The sequence below is a fragment of the Anguilla rostrata genome, chromosome 14 (assembly GCF_018555375.3).
Source record: "Anguilla rostrata isolate EN2019 chromosome 14, ASM1855537v3, whole genome shotgun sequence".
Classification (NCBI taxonomy): Eukaryota; Metazoa; Chordata; class Actinopteri; order Anguilliformes; family Anguillidae; genus Anguilla; species Anguilla rostrata.
Genome location: NC_057946.1, coordinates 14,690,557 through 14,708,176, shown reverse-complemented (window position 1 = coordinate 14,708,176; position 17,620 = coordinate 14,690,557). Strand labels below are relative to the sequence as shown.

General features: G+C 38.9%; 1 protein-coding gene across 1 annotated transcript in view; it reads right to left on the bottom strand.

The window, feature by feature from the left end:
• The window catches only part of LOC135239890 (extracellular matrix organizing protein FRAS1-like), an 82,599-nt gene that overhangs the window by 53,440 nt on the left and 11,539 nt on the right, over nt 1-17,620 (bottom strand). Inside the window, exons 3-10 of the mRNA XM_064308892.1 lie at nt 7,351-7,458; nt 6,599-6,691; nt 5,050-5,209; nt 4,242-4,375; nt 3,730-3,813; nt 2,818-2,919; nt 2,400-2,588; nt 981-1,070 (exon numbers count right to left, since the gene is read on the bottom strand). Coding sequence (XP_064164962.1) covers nt 981-1,070; nt 2,400-2,588; nt 2,818-2,919; nt 3,730-3,813; nt 4,242-4,375; nt 5,050-5,209; nt 6,599-6,691; nt 7,351-7,458 — 960 coding nt within the window. The remainder of the gene's footprint in view (nt 1-980; nt 1,071-2,399; nt 2,589-2,817; nt 2,920-3,729; nt 3,814-4,241; nt 4,376-5,049; nt 5,210-6,598; nt 6,692-7,350; nt 7,459-17,620) is intronic.

The following is a 17,620-nucleotide window of genomic DNA, read 5'->3' as shown; positions in this document are numbered from 1 at the left end:
CAGGCAAGCAGTGGAGCGGTATAAATAGAACAAGACGCCGTAGGCTACTTTTCTAAGAGTTCACTTCAACCTCTGCTTTTAGGCCTTTTAATATTTGTTTCAAAAAACATGCCTCCAAAGCCCAATTAAGATAACAAATTGACAGTTAAACATATTGGAACTCAACCTTTGCACATTAATGCAGAACCCTCTAAATTGAGCAGTCTGGCCCCTGGGTCTTCCACTAAATATGCCGCATTCAACTCAAAACCTTTATAGACTGCATTCTTAATAATTATAGTGGTTTTATTACACAAATTCCCATGAAGGCAAAATAGTTATGAGCAAGGTGGCATAAAAGATTTTAAATGATCCCCTTTGGCTCCTCAGAGACAAATTACGTGTAAAGTGCTCCCTCTCATCCATAGCGATCTGCGCACGTTGTAAGCGGCATATAGATGAGCCAAAGTGCAGAAAATACGCTCAGGTGAATGCATCGTGCCCTTTTCATATTCTCAGCATATGCCTCTAAGATTCCAGGAGGGTGAAGAGCAGGAGCCTACAGAGCTGCTTTTGTTAGTGTAGGTTGTTCCTGTTATCTTCTAAAGAGAGCCCTGCAGAACTTTAGATAGCTGCATCCTCACGTAGAGGCATCCGCACATGATTTTGATGAATCAGCTCGGGTTTTGCTCATTGCTTTCGTCAGGCCTGCTATAAAGACACAGCTGGCTATTATGATGTGCTGGTTGCAGTTACTCCATCCGTTTCCACTTTCAACTGGAACCCTTTAACTGGCTGATCCAAAATTAGGCTCTGTTTTTATACAGATCACAATCTTCATATCTGATTATCCAATGATATACTAAGTATATTAAGTGCACTTAAGAGCATAAACTGCATGCAGCCTTAACAGTAACTCATAACCTCAGAAAGGCTTCAGAAGTGCATCTCCTTCTGCAGTTAGACATGCAGTACTGCTGATTTATCTGCTTGCTCATTACCTCTTTGGACTGGTTCTTGTACACACAGGACCTCCTTCTCCGTATGCATTCAGGACAACATTTTCCTAGCAAGTGGACCAGTTCTTCCCCCTGATGAATGTTGAAAAAAATAGTTTATCATCATCATCTATAAAATTAGCATTTGTAAGTGTCTTTGTTTCTTTCAATTGACCTCAGGCAATGAATCAGGATTAATCTTGCTACTAAATCCAAGATAATTATAGAATGTATGCAAAACTAACAGAACTTAAATACATTGAGGGTAAAAGGTCACACTTAAGAGACTAATACTGTAATTAGCTTCAGGTTGTTTTGCTAAATGTAAAGCATTCTGCTTTGTATTTGTCAATCATCTGCATAGAGAACAACACAAATATTATGACTGAGAAACATTAATTTAAAAGATTCAATATGCTTGATTAAATTTTGGATTAGAAATAAAATGGAGAAATCATAAAAATGCAAATCATATGATAATCTATTTAAAACCATAAGAGACACAAGGGACAGTAATTTCCCAATATGAATGTGTTTGTATTTTTTCTTAATAATCATGAAAACATCAGTCATGGAAAAATATTAACTGCTGTCTTACTTTAATTAAAGCATTTGACAGAGCCTAATGATTACTGAAAGTAGTTGTTACTAGGTTTTTCCATCCCATTGAATTAGTCATACACCATACTCCAAGTATCAAGGGTTGCTGGGAGCACATCACCATACAACTGAGATGACAAGCATTAGTATTTGACATGATTTTGATAAACCACTGGACATCAATGTGAATAATTACTTTCTTTACTCTCTTGTGGAAAAAGCATTGTGAATGAAGTCAGTATTTTGCGAGCAAATATTTATATTTACTGGATAGGTACTGGATCTGTAAGACTTATACAGATGGTAGCAGTTTAGTGTGTCGAATCTGCTCCTCTTGTTCACAGTTATACTGTCAACAATGATTATTTTGCTAATGCCTTTTTCAGCATGCAATCTTTGGGAAAGAGACGTGTATTTTTTTCTCACAAGCAACTCATTTAAAAGGCAAATTCCCAGACAAAACAATATATAAAGGCCATGTTTCCTACACTCTCAGAAAAAAAGGCACCATTCAGTCCCTAGAAAGGTACAATCACTTGTCACTGTGGCAGTACCCCTTGAAGGTACAGAACTGTACCTTTACCAGGAAAAAGGTACCATTCAGTACCTAGAGGTACAATCGCTTGTCACTAGTACCTTTAGAGGTACAGTTTTGTACTTATACAGAATTTGTACCCTTGTGTACTTTTATTTCTGAGAGTGTACTGTGCCTATAAACACTACTCGGCTGTTCTCTATCACCTTTGCACGTGTCATTGATGTCATAATATCTAGCTGACAGAACAAAACTAGGTTCTCTCGCAGTTTCAGAGCCTTTCTTACCCGAGAACACTCCACTGCACCACATTCGGCCTGCTGACACAGGACCTGTCCCTGCTGGCATGCACAGAACCGGCAGCCCATGCTCCACGTCTCTCCGTGGTTACGCGCCACACTCTCATGGAGACAGCTCTTTCCGGAAGGCATGCAGTCTTCACAGCAGCGCTCCACCTGCTGAACCTCGTCCTGACCCTGCGCAGAGGCACAGAATGAGAGGTTGGATGGGGTGCTACAGAGGGATCTCAGCTTCAGCCAACCTTTGAGTGTTAAAACCTTACTGGTACTGACAACAAATCAACACAATAAACATGTGACTCAATGGACATAGACTATCTTGCTTGATTTACTCTACAGAAACAACCTCTCCCTCTTTTTTGAGAGATATAGGGCGTGTCGGAGTGGCCCATCTGTATTAATTCACCTTCTCACAGGCGCCTTTGGAACAGGTCTCAGTGTGGCAGTGGGCCTGACCCTGGTCACAAAGGCAGGTGGTACAATTCTCCCCATGCCACCTTTGGCCATGCTGAGAACACAAAATAGGCAGATAAAGCGTGACAACCACACAGACACAGACATCCACCACCCATTAAACAAACATTCATTCTCTGCTCATATATGCCATACACATTACCTTGAACATATTCTGGTAATCTGCGGCTGAACTTGAACACGACTGATTGGTATAACTGCAAACTATCAACTATGAAGGAATAATGAATATACACTGCATGTGAATGAAGGTGTGTGCCCCCTTTGGCATGGTCTTGGAAAGCAGGAAGGCAAGCATCATACTACCCTCTGCCACTTGCAGTGAAACTGCATGCAGAAATTCCATGTTGCACTCATTCATGGGAATTTAATGGATCTTATTGGTACATGTCCGGTTTGTGGTCCTGACCAGACAATATAATGCCCGGTCTGAGTAACTGATGGAAGAAATCTACCGGAAATTAATTTGTGCACAGTGACGCCCTGGTCCGGTGTCAGTTCCGAGGCCCCCCCCCCCCCGGTCTGGCAGCTCCCAGCTTTATTCGCGATTACGCTTTCAGCTGAACATGTTGTGGTCCAGTTTTGACAAATTCTGAATCTGGCAACCCTCATCAGAGCACCACGAGCCTTTAGCAGAGGACAGCAGGTTAGCCCTTATCATTGGCTCCAGCTTCCTGCCCAGCAGGGATTTTCACTGCACACACGTTCCTACTCCACTTCCCACGTGCTCTGAAAGCCTGACGGACCTTATCTGCCCGAGCCCTGCATCGGCCCTGCACCGCGGCTCTGTTCCTGACAGGGAGGACAGTAAAACCCTCTCTGATCGCAGGTTATCGAAGGCTACCTTGTATTTGTTCCCAGCCGCACGACAGGCGCCTGGCACACACAGTGGGCAGCATTCTCCCCGGCGGATCACCACAGTCTCATGCTGTGGGAAAAACAAGCGGTGAGTAATGGGCCGGGGACGGCACTCACTATATCACTTCCGTCTGTCTGAGCACAGTCTCAAACAGCACGGCGTACGGGAGGAGATAAATACTCTCTTACGCTCCGATTGCTTATCTGAGTACCTCTCTGGGTTGACTCCTGCAACAAGCTCACACTCTGAAAGGAAACAGTTTGGGTAGGCTTGTATTGGACTGTTTGTTCTGTCTTCAAGAAAACAGCAATTGCATCAAGACTAGAATCTAAACTGTTTGGAATCTTATCTACCTCAGACAGAATGGAGAGTGAATGCAGGCTAGGTCTGTTCTGGAAGATGCTATACAATGCAATACCATGAATTATAATAAGCTTTCATATAGTGCTCTTCACGTAAGTGTTATTGCCGTACAATAGTTTACACTACGTACTGACCGGCTGGCACACAGCAGGCAGGCACTGGACAGCAAAGCACTGGGGCTCCCCTCCGCTGCACACGCACTTAGTGCAGGAAGTGGGCTGCCACTCCTCCCCGTCCCTGTACTCCTGGCCTTCCTCAAAGCAGGACGCTGTAAGGGAGGAAGCTGTGAGTATGTACAGGCAAAGCAGAGGACCAACGCCCAGGAGGATGAACTAATGAACTCCACTCTGTCATCCCATGCATGGCATCTTTGAATCTCTGCCAGACTGTGGCTGCCGTTATAATACCAGGCCCCGCCTGGCAGGCCGTGTGAGTGAGTACATGGACAGGAATTACTGTTCCTTCTGTCATCTTTAAAGAAACATTACAGCGTGTCATCAAAGGCAGGCCAAAAAGTGATACAAGACCACAATGGGAAATTACAGGCACTGAGCATTATGCCTGGAAGAACAGATGTAGCATGCACTCAGGAACAATGAGACAAACCTAAGAGAGCCCACAGCTCACTCTCAGCCGAGAGACGACACAAAATATCTGTAATATATGCACTTGCTATCACTGCCAGCATTATTACCTGAAAATTTTTTATAATTCACCTGAATCATCAAATTACAATGTCTTGGATGTATAGAGTCATTGCTGCTGGTGCTATATGTTTCAGCAATTTTATCACTCCAGAGCCATTTTCATCTTCGGATGGACAGCTATATTGTGCATTATATGCAAGCTGGATGTTTTCATTATATTTCAGTCTAACCACATTGCAACATCCTATTCAGCCAATCTATTTTCCAAAACACTTTACCATGGCCCAGAGCTTACCTCCACTGTGAGTGCACTTGGGACAGCACTCGCCAAATCTAGTGACACGTTTCTCACCCCTTCCACAGTGGAGAGGGGTGCAGGGGTGTGGGGCACAGGACACTTTCCCTTGGGTACAGATGCAGACAGAACAATTGGAGCCACTCCACTGGCTGCCATGCTGTTACAGCAAAACAGAGAGGGGGCATTATACATGAGATTTTGTCAAACAAAATGTGTGTGTGTGTGTGTGTGTGTGTGTGTGTGTGTGGACACGTATTACTATCTTTGTGAGAACCAAATGTCCCCACAAGGATAGAAATATGAGGAAAATTACGCAAGGTGGGGACCTTTTGCTGGTCCCCACAAGTTCAAGAGGCTGTGTTAGGGTTAGGACTTAGGGTTAGGGTTAGGGTTACAATTAGGTTAAGGTTAGGGTTAAGGTTAGGCATGTAGTGGTTGGGGTTAGGGTTATGGTTAGAGGTTACGGGATGAATGTAGTCAATGGGAAAAAAGTTGTTCTGAGAAATTGCAAATTCTCAGCAATTTCTCATCTTTTGGAAAGCCATTCCTACACAGGACACTGTGTTTAACTGAATTAAAATTGTTTGATCAACAAATATTGATGGTATCCAGGCCAATTTCTCAATGCTTTTAAACTCATTTTAATTCATTTAAATTTTGACAGCTATTATTTGACTCTAAGGTTTGATTTTCATGTCCAGGCTTAATTTACAAAAAAAAAATTAGTGTAACAAATTTTGTTGATGATGAACATACGTTATGTTGCCTCTTAGTTTACCTTGTGGAACATCTTCCCTACAGGGAGTGAAAGAGCTAGTACTGTAGCTCATCATAAATTCATCAGCTCATACTGGTACTAGTTGCCCTTAATTTATTTATGCTGGACAAGTCACAGCATTTTGGCCTCATACTCATTGTACAAGGATGACATCCTGAGAAATGTGTTTACAGGATGATTAGTAAGCTCATAAACCATCAATGAGACATGGTAACTAGCTTGCATGGACCTGTATAGTTTTATTGTAATATGTATGATATGTGATTGATATGTTTAATTGCACAATAAAAAGTGGTAACACTTTGCAATAAGGTCACGTGAATTCGGCATTAATTAATGCGGTTGTTAACAACTAACTACTGAAAAATTAATCTCTGCAAATGTGTTGATGTATCTGTATTTCATTAATTCATGTTAGCAACTACATTATTCAATGCCAGTTCATACTGGGATTAAAAAACCGGTTCATGTATTTGTAAATGGTTAACTAATTATACGTTTATCCTGTGTTTTTATAATGTATCATTATAAATGATGTAATCATGCAACTAATACATCAGTTAATGCATTTGTTAACTACTAACTATATTTCATGTTTAATTTGTGTATTTGTACATCATTAATTCATGTTAACAACTACATTAGTTAATGCCAATTCATGTGACCTTATTGTAAAGCGTAACCAATAAAGTAATACTGTATGTTTCTGTAAATGTTTTTTAAAGATATTAAGATAAACAAAATATGTAGTTTCATTTTTAAACTTACCCCATAGGTTGTTCCTTCATGCAAACAAGAGCCTTGGGTTTGTGGGGCACATTCCGGGCAACATTTATTGGGAGGAATTCTCAGCCGCTTTCCCTGCAAATAAATCCAAAATACGACAAATATTTTTACTTTTTGATTCCTTTTTTTATATTGCAAGGCTTTGTAACCTACTTGTAGAGCCTGAAGTTATTGTAGACAGTGCATCATAGTTCATCTTTGATCCCACAGTTTGTATTTGGGGGCGGGGGGGGGTGGGGGGGGGCTGTCAGTGAAAGAGCTTTTATTGCAAACGCACAGAAGTCGAGACAGGAAGGGTATGCTTAGCTGCTCATAATGGGGGTACTTTAATTAGAATTCAGGTGCAGTCCACTGGACTGGAAACCAAAAGCACCGATTTTGCATGTTTTCAAAAGATGGCTTTACTAGATTAACCACCCAGATGCATGCCACAACACCCATTGTTTGTCTTGAATTTTTCAGAAATGTGCTTCTCTCATACATCTACAGTCATCTGCACTGTCTGCACTGAATGCTTTTCTCTTTGCATATCTTATCTAAGCCCAAGAAATATTGAAATTTGTTCATAAAAGTTGTCAGACCTTACAATCAACCGCAGAGCAGTGTATTAACTATGATTTTGCCACTGATTCTATCGCCATACAAATTGCTCAAGCCTGCATCAGCAGAAGCCAAAGGTACAATGGAGGAAATAAATGGCACCAAATCAATTTGGCCATTTATTGCTGTCGTACCTTCTGGGAGTCACACCAGAGCACAGGGCAGCGGGTGGTTTTGCAGATCACCACATCAGAAAGGCAGCTGCAGTCCTGACAAGAGTCGAGCTTCCACAATGCGTTATTCTGCCCACGAGTAAGGAAGAAAAACAATGGGATTCGACAGATGATGGGATTATTACTGGTGAGACCTCTTCAAGATGCAAACCATTACTCTTTTCCACTTCGACTTCGGACCTGGTCTCATTAAAAAAAAACAAAGCAATTTATAAAGTGGAGCAATTTTTTCTCTCCCGTAGATATCTCTGCCAGTCTGTCCTTTCGGTTGCGTCCGCAGTCCAGACAAAGCATATCAACCAAGACCTACATACTGTCATGGTCCCTGCTTGCTACCAGAGGGCAACAATGAACCAAACTTATGTTTGCTATGTCATTATTGAATGATTGTCTTTGTCAGTGTTTGCACCTGTGTCTTCTTGTCGTGAGTATTTAAGTAGCCCCAGTTGCTTTGTTTGGTCATCCATCTTGGAGACTTCTTCCTCTTGTATGCCTGCTGCCTTAGACTCATGTGCTTCTGGTTATCTGCTTTTCTGGAGTTCCAGTTTGTTTGTAGTGTTCATTGTTCCCCTGTTTATTTTGGTTCATGAGTATAGCCTTTTATCCTTCTTTATTTTAGTTTATTAAATCAGTTTTCCACTCTACCTGTTTCCTGCCTCCTGTGTCTCTGCTCCTGAGTCCACTTCTCAGTTCATGCCATTACAATTAAGTCAAATTAAAACACACAGAGCTATGCAGAATGCCACATTTAAACTGAAAAAAAAATGGTTTTCATAAATGGGTAACAGTACTAATTTACTTTTTTAAAATCTGCTTTGCTGTGAATTGGTGTATAAATGTATTCCAGATCAGTAGATGTGAAATGGAAGGAAAACGGCATTGTAATATACTTACTATTGAGCCGAGACTACATAAAAATGCTTTTTTATTTCAAATATTTTGTGTGAAGCAGCTTTCACCTCAAGATGAATATATCCCCTTCACCCAACAAGGTATGCAAGTACCATGAGCCTGTTAAGAGTATTAAAGTGCTTTTAACCTGTACATCATTAAATTTAACTTCTAAATTATCAATAATACAGTACTCTGTTTATGGTATGCGCTAATGAATTTATGATGAGCTACAAGCTCTTTCACTCCCTGAAGGGAAAAATTTCCATAGGCAAAACTGAGAGGCAGCATAATATATCTTCATCAATACAAAAGTTGTACACTATAGAATTTTTTTTCTTTCTCCTGACATGAGTAAATTAACCCTGGATAATTTCAGAGTCAAATAATAGCTGTCAAAATCCAAATTCACCAAAATGAGTTAAAAATCAGCAAGTCATTAGCCAGTATACCATGAACACTCGTCCTTAATGTTGATTCGCATTTAAATGCAGTACAAATGATTGTTGTGTCCTAAGCACTGATGACATTGTAGGCTTTTCAGGAGATTGCTGAGCAATTGCAAGCTCTCAGAGGAAATCAGTCTACCACCAGCTCAGCTGCAACACAACACACAGCCTATGGGAATGCACGTACTAGTCTAAAATACCCATTCATTTTACTTATATGGTAACAGGTGGAATACGACTTGAATAATAAGAATGTAATTCAACTATGTCACAAATACTGAATTAGTGCCAAAAGACATATCATTCCTTTTAAATTACCTTATTACCATTATTTAAAGTGGTTAGGATTAGTGCAGCTTGCCACTGTTTTTGAACTTTAAAAGGTTTTTTATATGTTATTATTAGATTTTTGACAAACGTATGTTTTTTTTCTCACAAAAAAACAAAAAAACTTTGTGAGTTTAGACCCAGTCCTCCAGACAACCGGCACATTGAATGAACTATTTAAAAAGATTCTGACAGTATTGCTTATCAGGTTTCAGTCATTGTTTTAACCAATTCTTTCAATCTGAGAAAACCACCTAACTTTTATGTAGGCCAAAAAACAATGTAAATTTGTTAAAACAACTATACTAAATAATGGTGCATTAATTTAGGAAGTGTTATAGTGCACCATTTCATTTTCTGCCTTTCGAAAAAAAAAAACAATCCTCATTTATATTCCATGCTCTCTGTCAATGCACTGCAGATAGCAGACTTACTTGATCTCTGAACTGACCCGGAAACAGGCATGTATAAGCTCATATATTTTCATTACAGAGCTGAATCGTTTTACAGGCTGTTTAATAGTTTGGGCAAGAACACTGGTAAAGCATTTAGAAGAACAACAGCTTCAGCTATCTGTCTGACAGAAAGTAATGTAAACTGATGACTCCAAATTCAGAGAAAAATAGAGCATGTCTTCCAAGGGAGCAAATAAGGCAAATAATAAATCTAAACAGCACCTCCAAAAAGTTTGGATGTGTGCGTGCGCGCGTGTGTGTGTGTGTGTGTGTGTGTGTGTTTTGCAGATAATTAAATTGTTATTCTATTTTAGTCTGAAGGCTGTAAGTTTTTGAACTTCTCCAATGTTTAGGATGATTCTTGAGACATTGTTCATGTAGTACACGAGTAACTATAAACACATACAAACCTCACAAAACCTGGCACCACCGACAGCCCAAAAACTTTCCACTTTCCAAAAAAGCTGCACGGAGCATATTACTTCAGGGACTATGATTCTAATGCTACTAGTACAGGGGAACAATTCTTGAAGGCAACCGAAACAAAAACTCACATAAAAACAAAAAATATTTCACTATCTGGAAAAAAGTCCACATTTCATGAATAATAAAGGACAAGCTTTGCAACTTTCAGAATATAGACTATGGCTGTTGAACCATAAACATATTTCTGTACACATCATCCCAAGTTAAAACATAGATTAATGAAAGTACTATATATTCCATATAACAGCTATGGAACTTTATCTTTAAATGTGAATAACAATGGAGTCATGTTTCATTTTGATTGCCAATTTCAAGCTGACCTGTGTGTATTTAATAATTCTAGCTCATATTTATTCACATTTTGTAAATTTCATGACAAAGCATTGTGGTTTTTAGACTGAACTGGACATCAAGTACTTTAATTGACTCAGCTATTGCATTTAACGCTGATGCACAACAGTAAATCACAGATGTCTCTCTGAATATCAGTGATATTGCCTGTCAACTTTTACAGACGTACATATACTCTATTCCCACTATGCATTTAACGCTGTTGTGCATCAGTGTTAAATGCAATAGCTGGGTCAATTAAAGTCCAGTTCAATCTAACAACCACAATGCTTTGTCATGAAACTTTTATAAATGTGAATAAATAAATAGAGGTACATATACTTTATTCCCATTATCTTGATCCCCAATATAGAATTGACGGAAAATGCCAAGTAAATATTTATATACAACTTCTGGCTTAGTAAGGTTTTTTGTAAACAAAATGACTGTGACTGTTCATCTTACACTTATAAAATCTTATTATGAAAACCATCAAGGGAATCTTATCAAAGTTTCAAACTGGGACAAAGCTAAGATTGAGCTTATCTAAACAACTAAATCATCACCAAGGAAAATTTATATATCTATCATGACACACAATGACTCACTTTCCTGGCCAGCTCACTGATATGGACTAGCAACTGATGGACACAATTATAACCTTAATATCTTTCAATATGAGATGACGGCATGGCTGACACAAACAATCAGCCTGGGTAAGAACATTTTCAAAATCCATTAAACAGCCTCACCCGAATAAGCCCACAAGTCTTTAATCAATGGCAGGGTTTGATCTTTTGCAAAATATAACATTATTCCATCACAACATATTTTGTTTTTTTCATAAACAGAATGTGAACTTTTTCAGTTTCCAAAAATGAATTATAAAGGGGACATAAGATAAATAATTCAGTGTTTCTACACAGTATTGTGTGTCTCCTGGGTGACGTGGAAAAACAGCGCTGCTGTTGCAGGCTATGGTGGGATTGAATACCTTGTGCTGGATAAAAGCTGACTCTGAAGCCTGAACTTTGTTACTTTACATCAAATCATCCATCAGGAAATAAATATTTACATACACTTGGCTTTTATATATATATATATATATATATATATATACGACTAGCCTAACCAAGTAATTAGGGATTTGAGACGTGAGCTCAGAGTATTGAACATTTGTTGTTCTTTCATCAACTGAATAGAAAACCATTCTTCAGATTTAATTGTAAGCTTACTTGTTGGCAGTAAGAAAAATCATTTAGAATCTCAAAAGTTAAGGTCATGTCATTATTAATTGATTGCCAGGAGCGAAACCACCCTGTACCACTCTATTGGCAAACTGCTGAAGTTAATCAAGTGTGGCTTTGTCAGCGTTTGGGTGGGAGAACTCCTGGGAAATCTACATTTTCTGCTAGAAGAGGTGTTTGTTGGCTGGTAAGGAGCGACCTTCTCTCTGGACCAAATCAACATCTAATGTCCCAGGATAGTGATAGGGTTATTTTAATGTAAGTGTTGATGTTATCCATGAGGCTTGGATGAGGTGTTAAATCTAGGTCCTGACTCAATGTGCCCATGGCACTTTTCAAATAAGTAGAAATGTTAATCCTGATACCCTGGTCAGATTTCCACTAAAACAGGCTCTCTACATCATCCTTTATATCTAATAGGCTTAAAAATACCTTGCATTCCCCACTTTGACTCCCCAGGATGTTACTACTAAAGCAAACGCTGTTCTCCTTAATCACAGTTTATATTTCAGTTGATGAAAAAAAGGCTAAACCTTTTAAAAAGCTGCTTCCACAAAAATGTATGTAAGCATAGAATCCATCAGAATTATTATTAAAATTAAATAAAAATTATTATTAAATTATTATTAACATTATCTGTATGTTTTCCTGATTAAAAAGTCATCCATACTTTCCCCTATCTTCTCAGTCAATACAACCATACCTTTTAAAACTATGAGTGAAAAGAAGCCTGTCTTGTATTGTTTTCAAATACGAATCATCACCCTTAACCCACAGTTGGTATGGGATATATTTGACCTTTTTGTTCATAACAATTCTTGCATTCATCTCTCATATTGAGAATTTTGCAGCTACTGGAACATTTTATCTGGAGCCATGAGGTACTATCTTGTTTCTAATTCAAAATGTGTTAGCACAGGTTATGCACAGGCATGACAGATATTACACCTGTCACACTACTGCATCATCTTAATAGAAGGGACATACTCAGTAACAGGTTATCTGCATTGGCTGAGCTGTGTGCCAGGCCACTGGAGTCCCAATAAACAATTGTTTAAGCAATAAGCTCAAGACTGAAGAGCAGTCTTCCTAGAAAACTGATGATGGCAGGCAAGGTGAGCCAAGAGAGAAGGCTGCTCCTGTTTATGGTGACACTGTCTGATCAGCACTTCCAGTGTCTCAGCTACTTGGGAAGCCTGCATGACTAGTAACAGTATTAGACTCACTCACAGGCAGGTTGACAGTGGTGATGATCTGCCAATCACATAGCTGATGCCCATTACCTAATTCAGGACCTACAGTATACAGGCTTTTTTGTGGTGTAATGGCTTGGACATGTATGGTTGCCACTAGAACTATAGCTCACTTGTCTTCACTGAAGATGTGACTGCTGATAGCAGCAGCAGGATGAATTCTGAAGGGTACAGAAACATCTTATTGGTTCAGATCCAACCAAATGCCTCAAAACTCTTTAAGAGCACTTCACCTTGCAGCAGAAGATAGACCACCAAACATACCGCTAAAGCAATCAAGGAGTTTTTCAGGGCCAAAAAGAGGAATGTTTTTGACTGGCCAAGTTAGTCACTCATCCAGAATCCAATTGAACATGTGTTACACTTCCTGAAGGCAAAACACCCAAGAAACAAATAGAAAGATGGCTGCAGTACAGACCTGGCAGAGCACCAGGGAACATACCCACTGCCTGGTGATGTCTGTGGGTCACAGATGAAAGGCAGTCTTTGAATGTGTAACCAAGTACTAAATATGATGACTTCATTTCAGATTATGTTGATTTGACCCATTAGTTTTGCCCCCCAAAAATGGAGGGAATAATTTAGACATATATCACCTGATACGAATGAATCAAATCTATTGTGCTGGACTACACTGCCAAAACAACAAAAACAGAGCCACTGTCTCAATACTTCTGCATTTAACTGTATGTACTTCATGGACTCAGACAGGAACAGTATCGATCTGCATGAAGATGGACACAGATATTAGCGGGAAGAGAGGCACCCTATAGATCTTTTAGCTTGAAGACAAGAAGCGTATTATATATGAAAGTGCAATGAAATATGGAGATCAATAGAGATGAAAGGTCTCTGAAGGGAGGCAGCAGGGATTTGTGTCTGTGTCAGCCTGTCACACTCCTCAGAACAGCAACAAAGCATCAAACGCAACAACCTGTCTGTCCAAAAGTCCTTCTGGGGCCTTGAAATCCTTTTTAAGGAAAATTAAAATGATATGCTCCTATACACTGAACATCACACTTCCAAGTCTTTTAAAGACTTCTATTGCTTTTAAAATGAGTTGCATCACCACTGACTTTGCTGTCGGTAAAGCACTAAGGAATAAACACAAGGACATTAACTTGGGTGACATGCAGTAGCTTACCCAGTCATTGACACTGACTGAATGTACCAATATTCGCATTGCTCTTTCCCAATAAATGACCTACAACAGACCTTGAACATCGGCACTCGATCTGGGCCATGCAGAGAAAGACTTGCTTGATGAATGGCTTTTTCATCCAAAGGCAATTTTATAACCACATATCCATGAGAGAAAAGCGCGGAAGGGAAAACATTTCATTATAGCTGTTTTGACACTGTGCAGTAAATGAAAAAATAAATATCAGACACCACTACAGTGCTGGAATAAGGCTACTAATGCTTACTAAGTTCACACGCTAGGTGGTTTTCCATGAGATTTTTGTCAGGCAGAATAAGAACTAATCACTTAAAACCTGTAACACAACTTAGGCTATATGGTGTTGGCTCTGTTACAAACGAGGGGCAAGGAGAATAAAAAGCTGGGTGATATCCAATGTCAGCCATAAAACTGTAGAGAAAGCGTAAATATACATTGAAACTTCATTCAATAAGATTAGCTATCAATAAAACTATTGAAAGTTTATACACATGTCCACATATCCCTGTAACATGACCACAAAACCTAAATCAAACACTAGAATACTAACTATAGGAGAATAAACCACCTTTTGCAGTCTAGTTTTTCCTCTTTAAGCTGTTTTTATGATTACCATTGCAATGTACAAAAAACCAAAACACATCTTCTCCATCAATGACAGCTCCAAGGTTTTTCACAAAGGCAAGTTCCACAGAGCAGCATCTGGTCCGATATCAGATACTGTACATTATATCAGTACATATCCGAGGGCTCATGCTTTGAAAAGTGCACTGACACTTTAAACATCTCAGAGACATCAGAGCTGCTTTTAAGCTGCAGAGAACATGCAGGGCTATGAAAGTGCAATCTGCACTGTCCGTCCCTCTACATCATGATCGGGATTTAGTTGGGGACTCCTTCATCGTCAATGAATGCATTCCTTTCTCTATCTGCATCAACACCCACCATGAATACACTTAAATTCAGTTTAGCCACATACAGGTTCTGCTACAAACTATAATTATTTCACAATTCTGATTCTGTATGTCAAAGAACATTTTAACTGTAGTTTTTCATGTAACTGTAGGTCAGAATAATATTTCAGTGACATAGAGAAATACAAACCACAGCTGAAACTTCCTACAAAGCATTGTGTTTGTATGCAGTATTCCAAAGGCCACTCATTAGGTCCTATAACAATTTCATTTTAGGGCTTAGAAAAAAGACAGTTTGTGGCAGATGGTTGGTTTGTCTTAATAATTTATAACACCAGTGACCTTTCCCATTCTCTACAGTAGATGCTCATTCTCATGGTTTCACAGCCTCATAAATGTCAACATGCAGAACAGTTCTCTCTTCAGTTCCCCTGCTATTAATGCTTTGCAGCACACTATTAAACACCAACAAGCCCAGCCACAGATTTAAAAAATGACAATTCCCCATAAAATGTATTATTTAATATCATATAATGCAGGGCAGCCTGATACTGAGAGCTATGAGGTCCCCTCACTGAGTCTGATGTACATAATGATGGCTATCATGATGGGTCACCTCTCTGATCCTTTCCATACTGCATGGAGTTTTGGAGTAAATGATCATAGGTCTCACAAGAGTCAGCGGCAGGCACAGTGATCAATAAGCCACCTCCAGCAGGCAGAAGACATATGTAGTGTCAAGTTTACCAAGCAGACATGTTGCTGTCAGTTAAAAGCCATCAATATTCAACTGCAAAGGATGGCATAGATTTATAGTGTCTAATATCCAACTTGAGGAGAAATTTCAATAAGGCAACTGGTGACACGTTTTCACATGTATTGCTTCTAATGTGTTAATCATATATTAAAATGTGTCTTTCTGTATTATGGGTCCAGAACTATTTTCCAGAAAGAACTGAATCTCAGAGCTCTATTTTCCGGAATCAATCTTGCACTATGCATGGGCACAGTCAAGGGCACGGCGCGTGGGCACACTGGGTGTGGCTAGTCAATGTTGGCATTTTTTGTGACCAGTGGAAAAGACATACAGCTCAAAGAATGCAGCGCACCAAGAAAAACTATAATATCAGTGGGTGTGGTACAGCTGGATTCATTAATAGCCAATCAAATGACCTCTTTTCATGCCCTTTAAGAGCCGTGCGCATTGTGCAGTGTGTACTGCAAATTTCTGTAGTCTGCAATGGGGATAACCAAGACGTGTATAAGGATATACCAATCAAATGTTTTTTGTCCTGTAAATATTGCAGATATTAACAATTCATTCAGTTATTTTCGTTGTTACAATTGTACCACACCTCTGTTACAACTGTTCTACACATACGTTACATTTGGAACATCAAACTGTGTTAGCATTTGTGAAATTTTACACAGCCCATTTGTGATCTCCCCAAACATAATGTGGCTTATTGAAATTTCACACCTTTCGATCACATTATTTTTAAGTAATTCAGTAAAAAGTGATAATTGTCGGTTCCCCCCTATTTGAAATATCTTCTTATCCACAAGTGGTAACAAGCCGATTATAAAATTTCCACCAGTAAGATGTGTTAGACTGCTCAATTATGTTGGTATGAACTAATATATATATATATAGGAATTTGTAATGATTATTACAAGTTTAACTCAAATGCTAATTATTTATACATTTTTGTTTTACGTTAATATAACCTATATAACATATGACATTTATTAAGCCAAAAATTGTTGTTGCAAAATTTTGTATTAATCATCAAACTTTGTTTATAAATATAATCAATCCATAATTCATGCCAGTACTGTAGCTATCATTTTAACTACAGTCAAAAATGTTAAATGAAAAGATTGTTCAAGTTGCGTTTATTGTCATTCTTCTTATTACAGATGGGTGTAAGAAAACACTACAAATGCCTTTAATAAGCCCCAAAAACTGCACAATAATGAACTACTATTTCCACAGACAATGGCACCATTAATGCAAATTCACCAATCCTCATGTGCTGAAGCACAATGCTTCTGACAGTCCTTTCAGAGGAGTTATTGAGGCCAATCAATTTTTCAAAGGCTGTTCCATTAGCATTCACCCAAAAATAAAACACAATGAAAAAGGAGCACAATTAGCCACACTCCAAAGTCACAGCGGCAGCCCCGACAAATTTAAATTTTCCTCAAACTGTCAAACTTCCCCCAATAGTATGCACTGCTCTGCGCATTCATTTATTCTCATAAAATATATTTCAGGTGACTTGGCAGACACCTTGCCATGTGTATCCAAGTGGTGCAAGACATCCACATACTGCATGTAAACAGATGCACTTTCCCTTTAAGTTTCAGTGTGCACTTTTTCTTTGGGGGGGCTTTGCTGTTTCAGTGGGAAAGTAGTGTCTCTGGGCTTAATGTAGAGATTGACATCTTATCTGAATGTGTGAGTATAGGTACTCAGTTTGTATATATAAACACAGTGTGTGTCCTGTTTCAGCTTTTGTTTGGAGTCTTTGTGCATTTCACTCAGCAAATCTGAAAGAAACTTTTATAACAACTTTCAGTATGGTCCACAGATAAATAAGCTATTTTTGTGTCTGTAGTATCACTTGCTATACTACACTTGCTAAAAATTTGTATCTTTACCTCTTATTGCACACACATATTACACAGTGAACTGA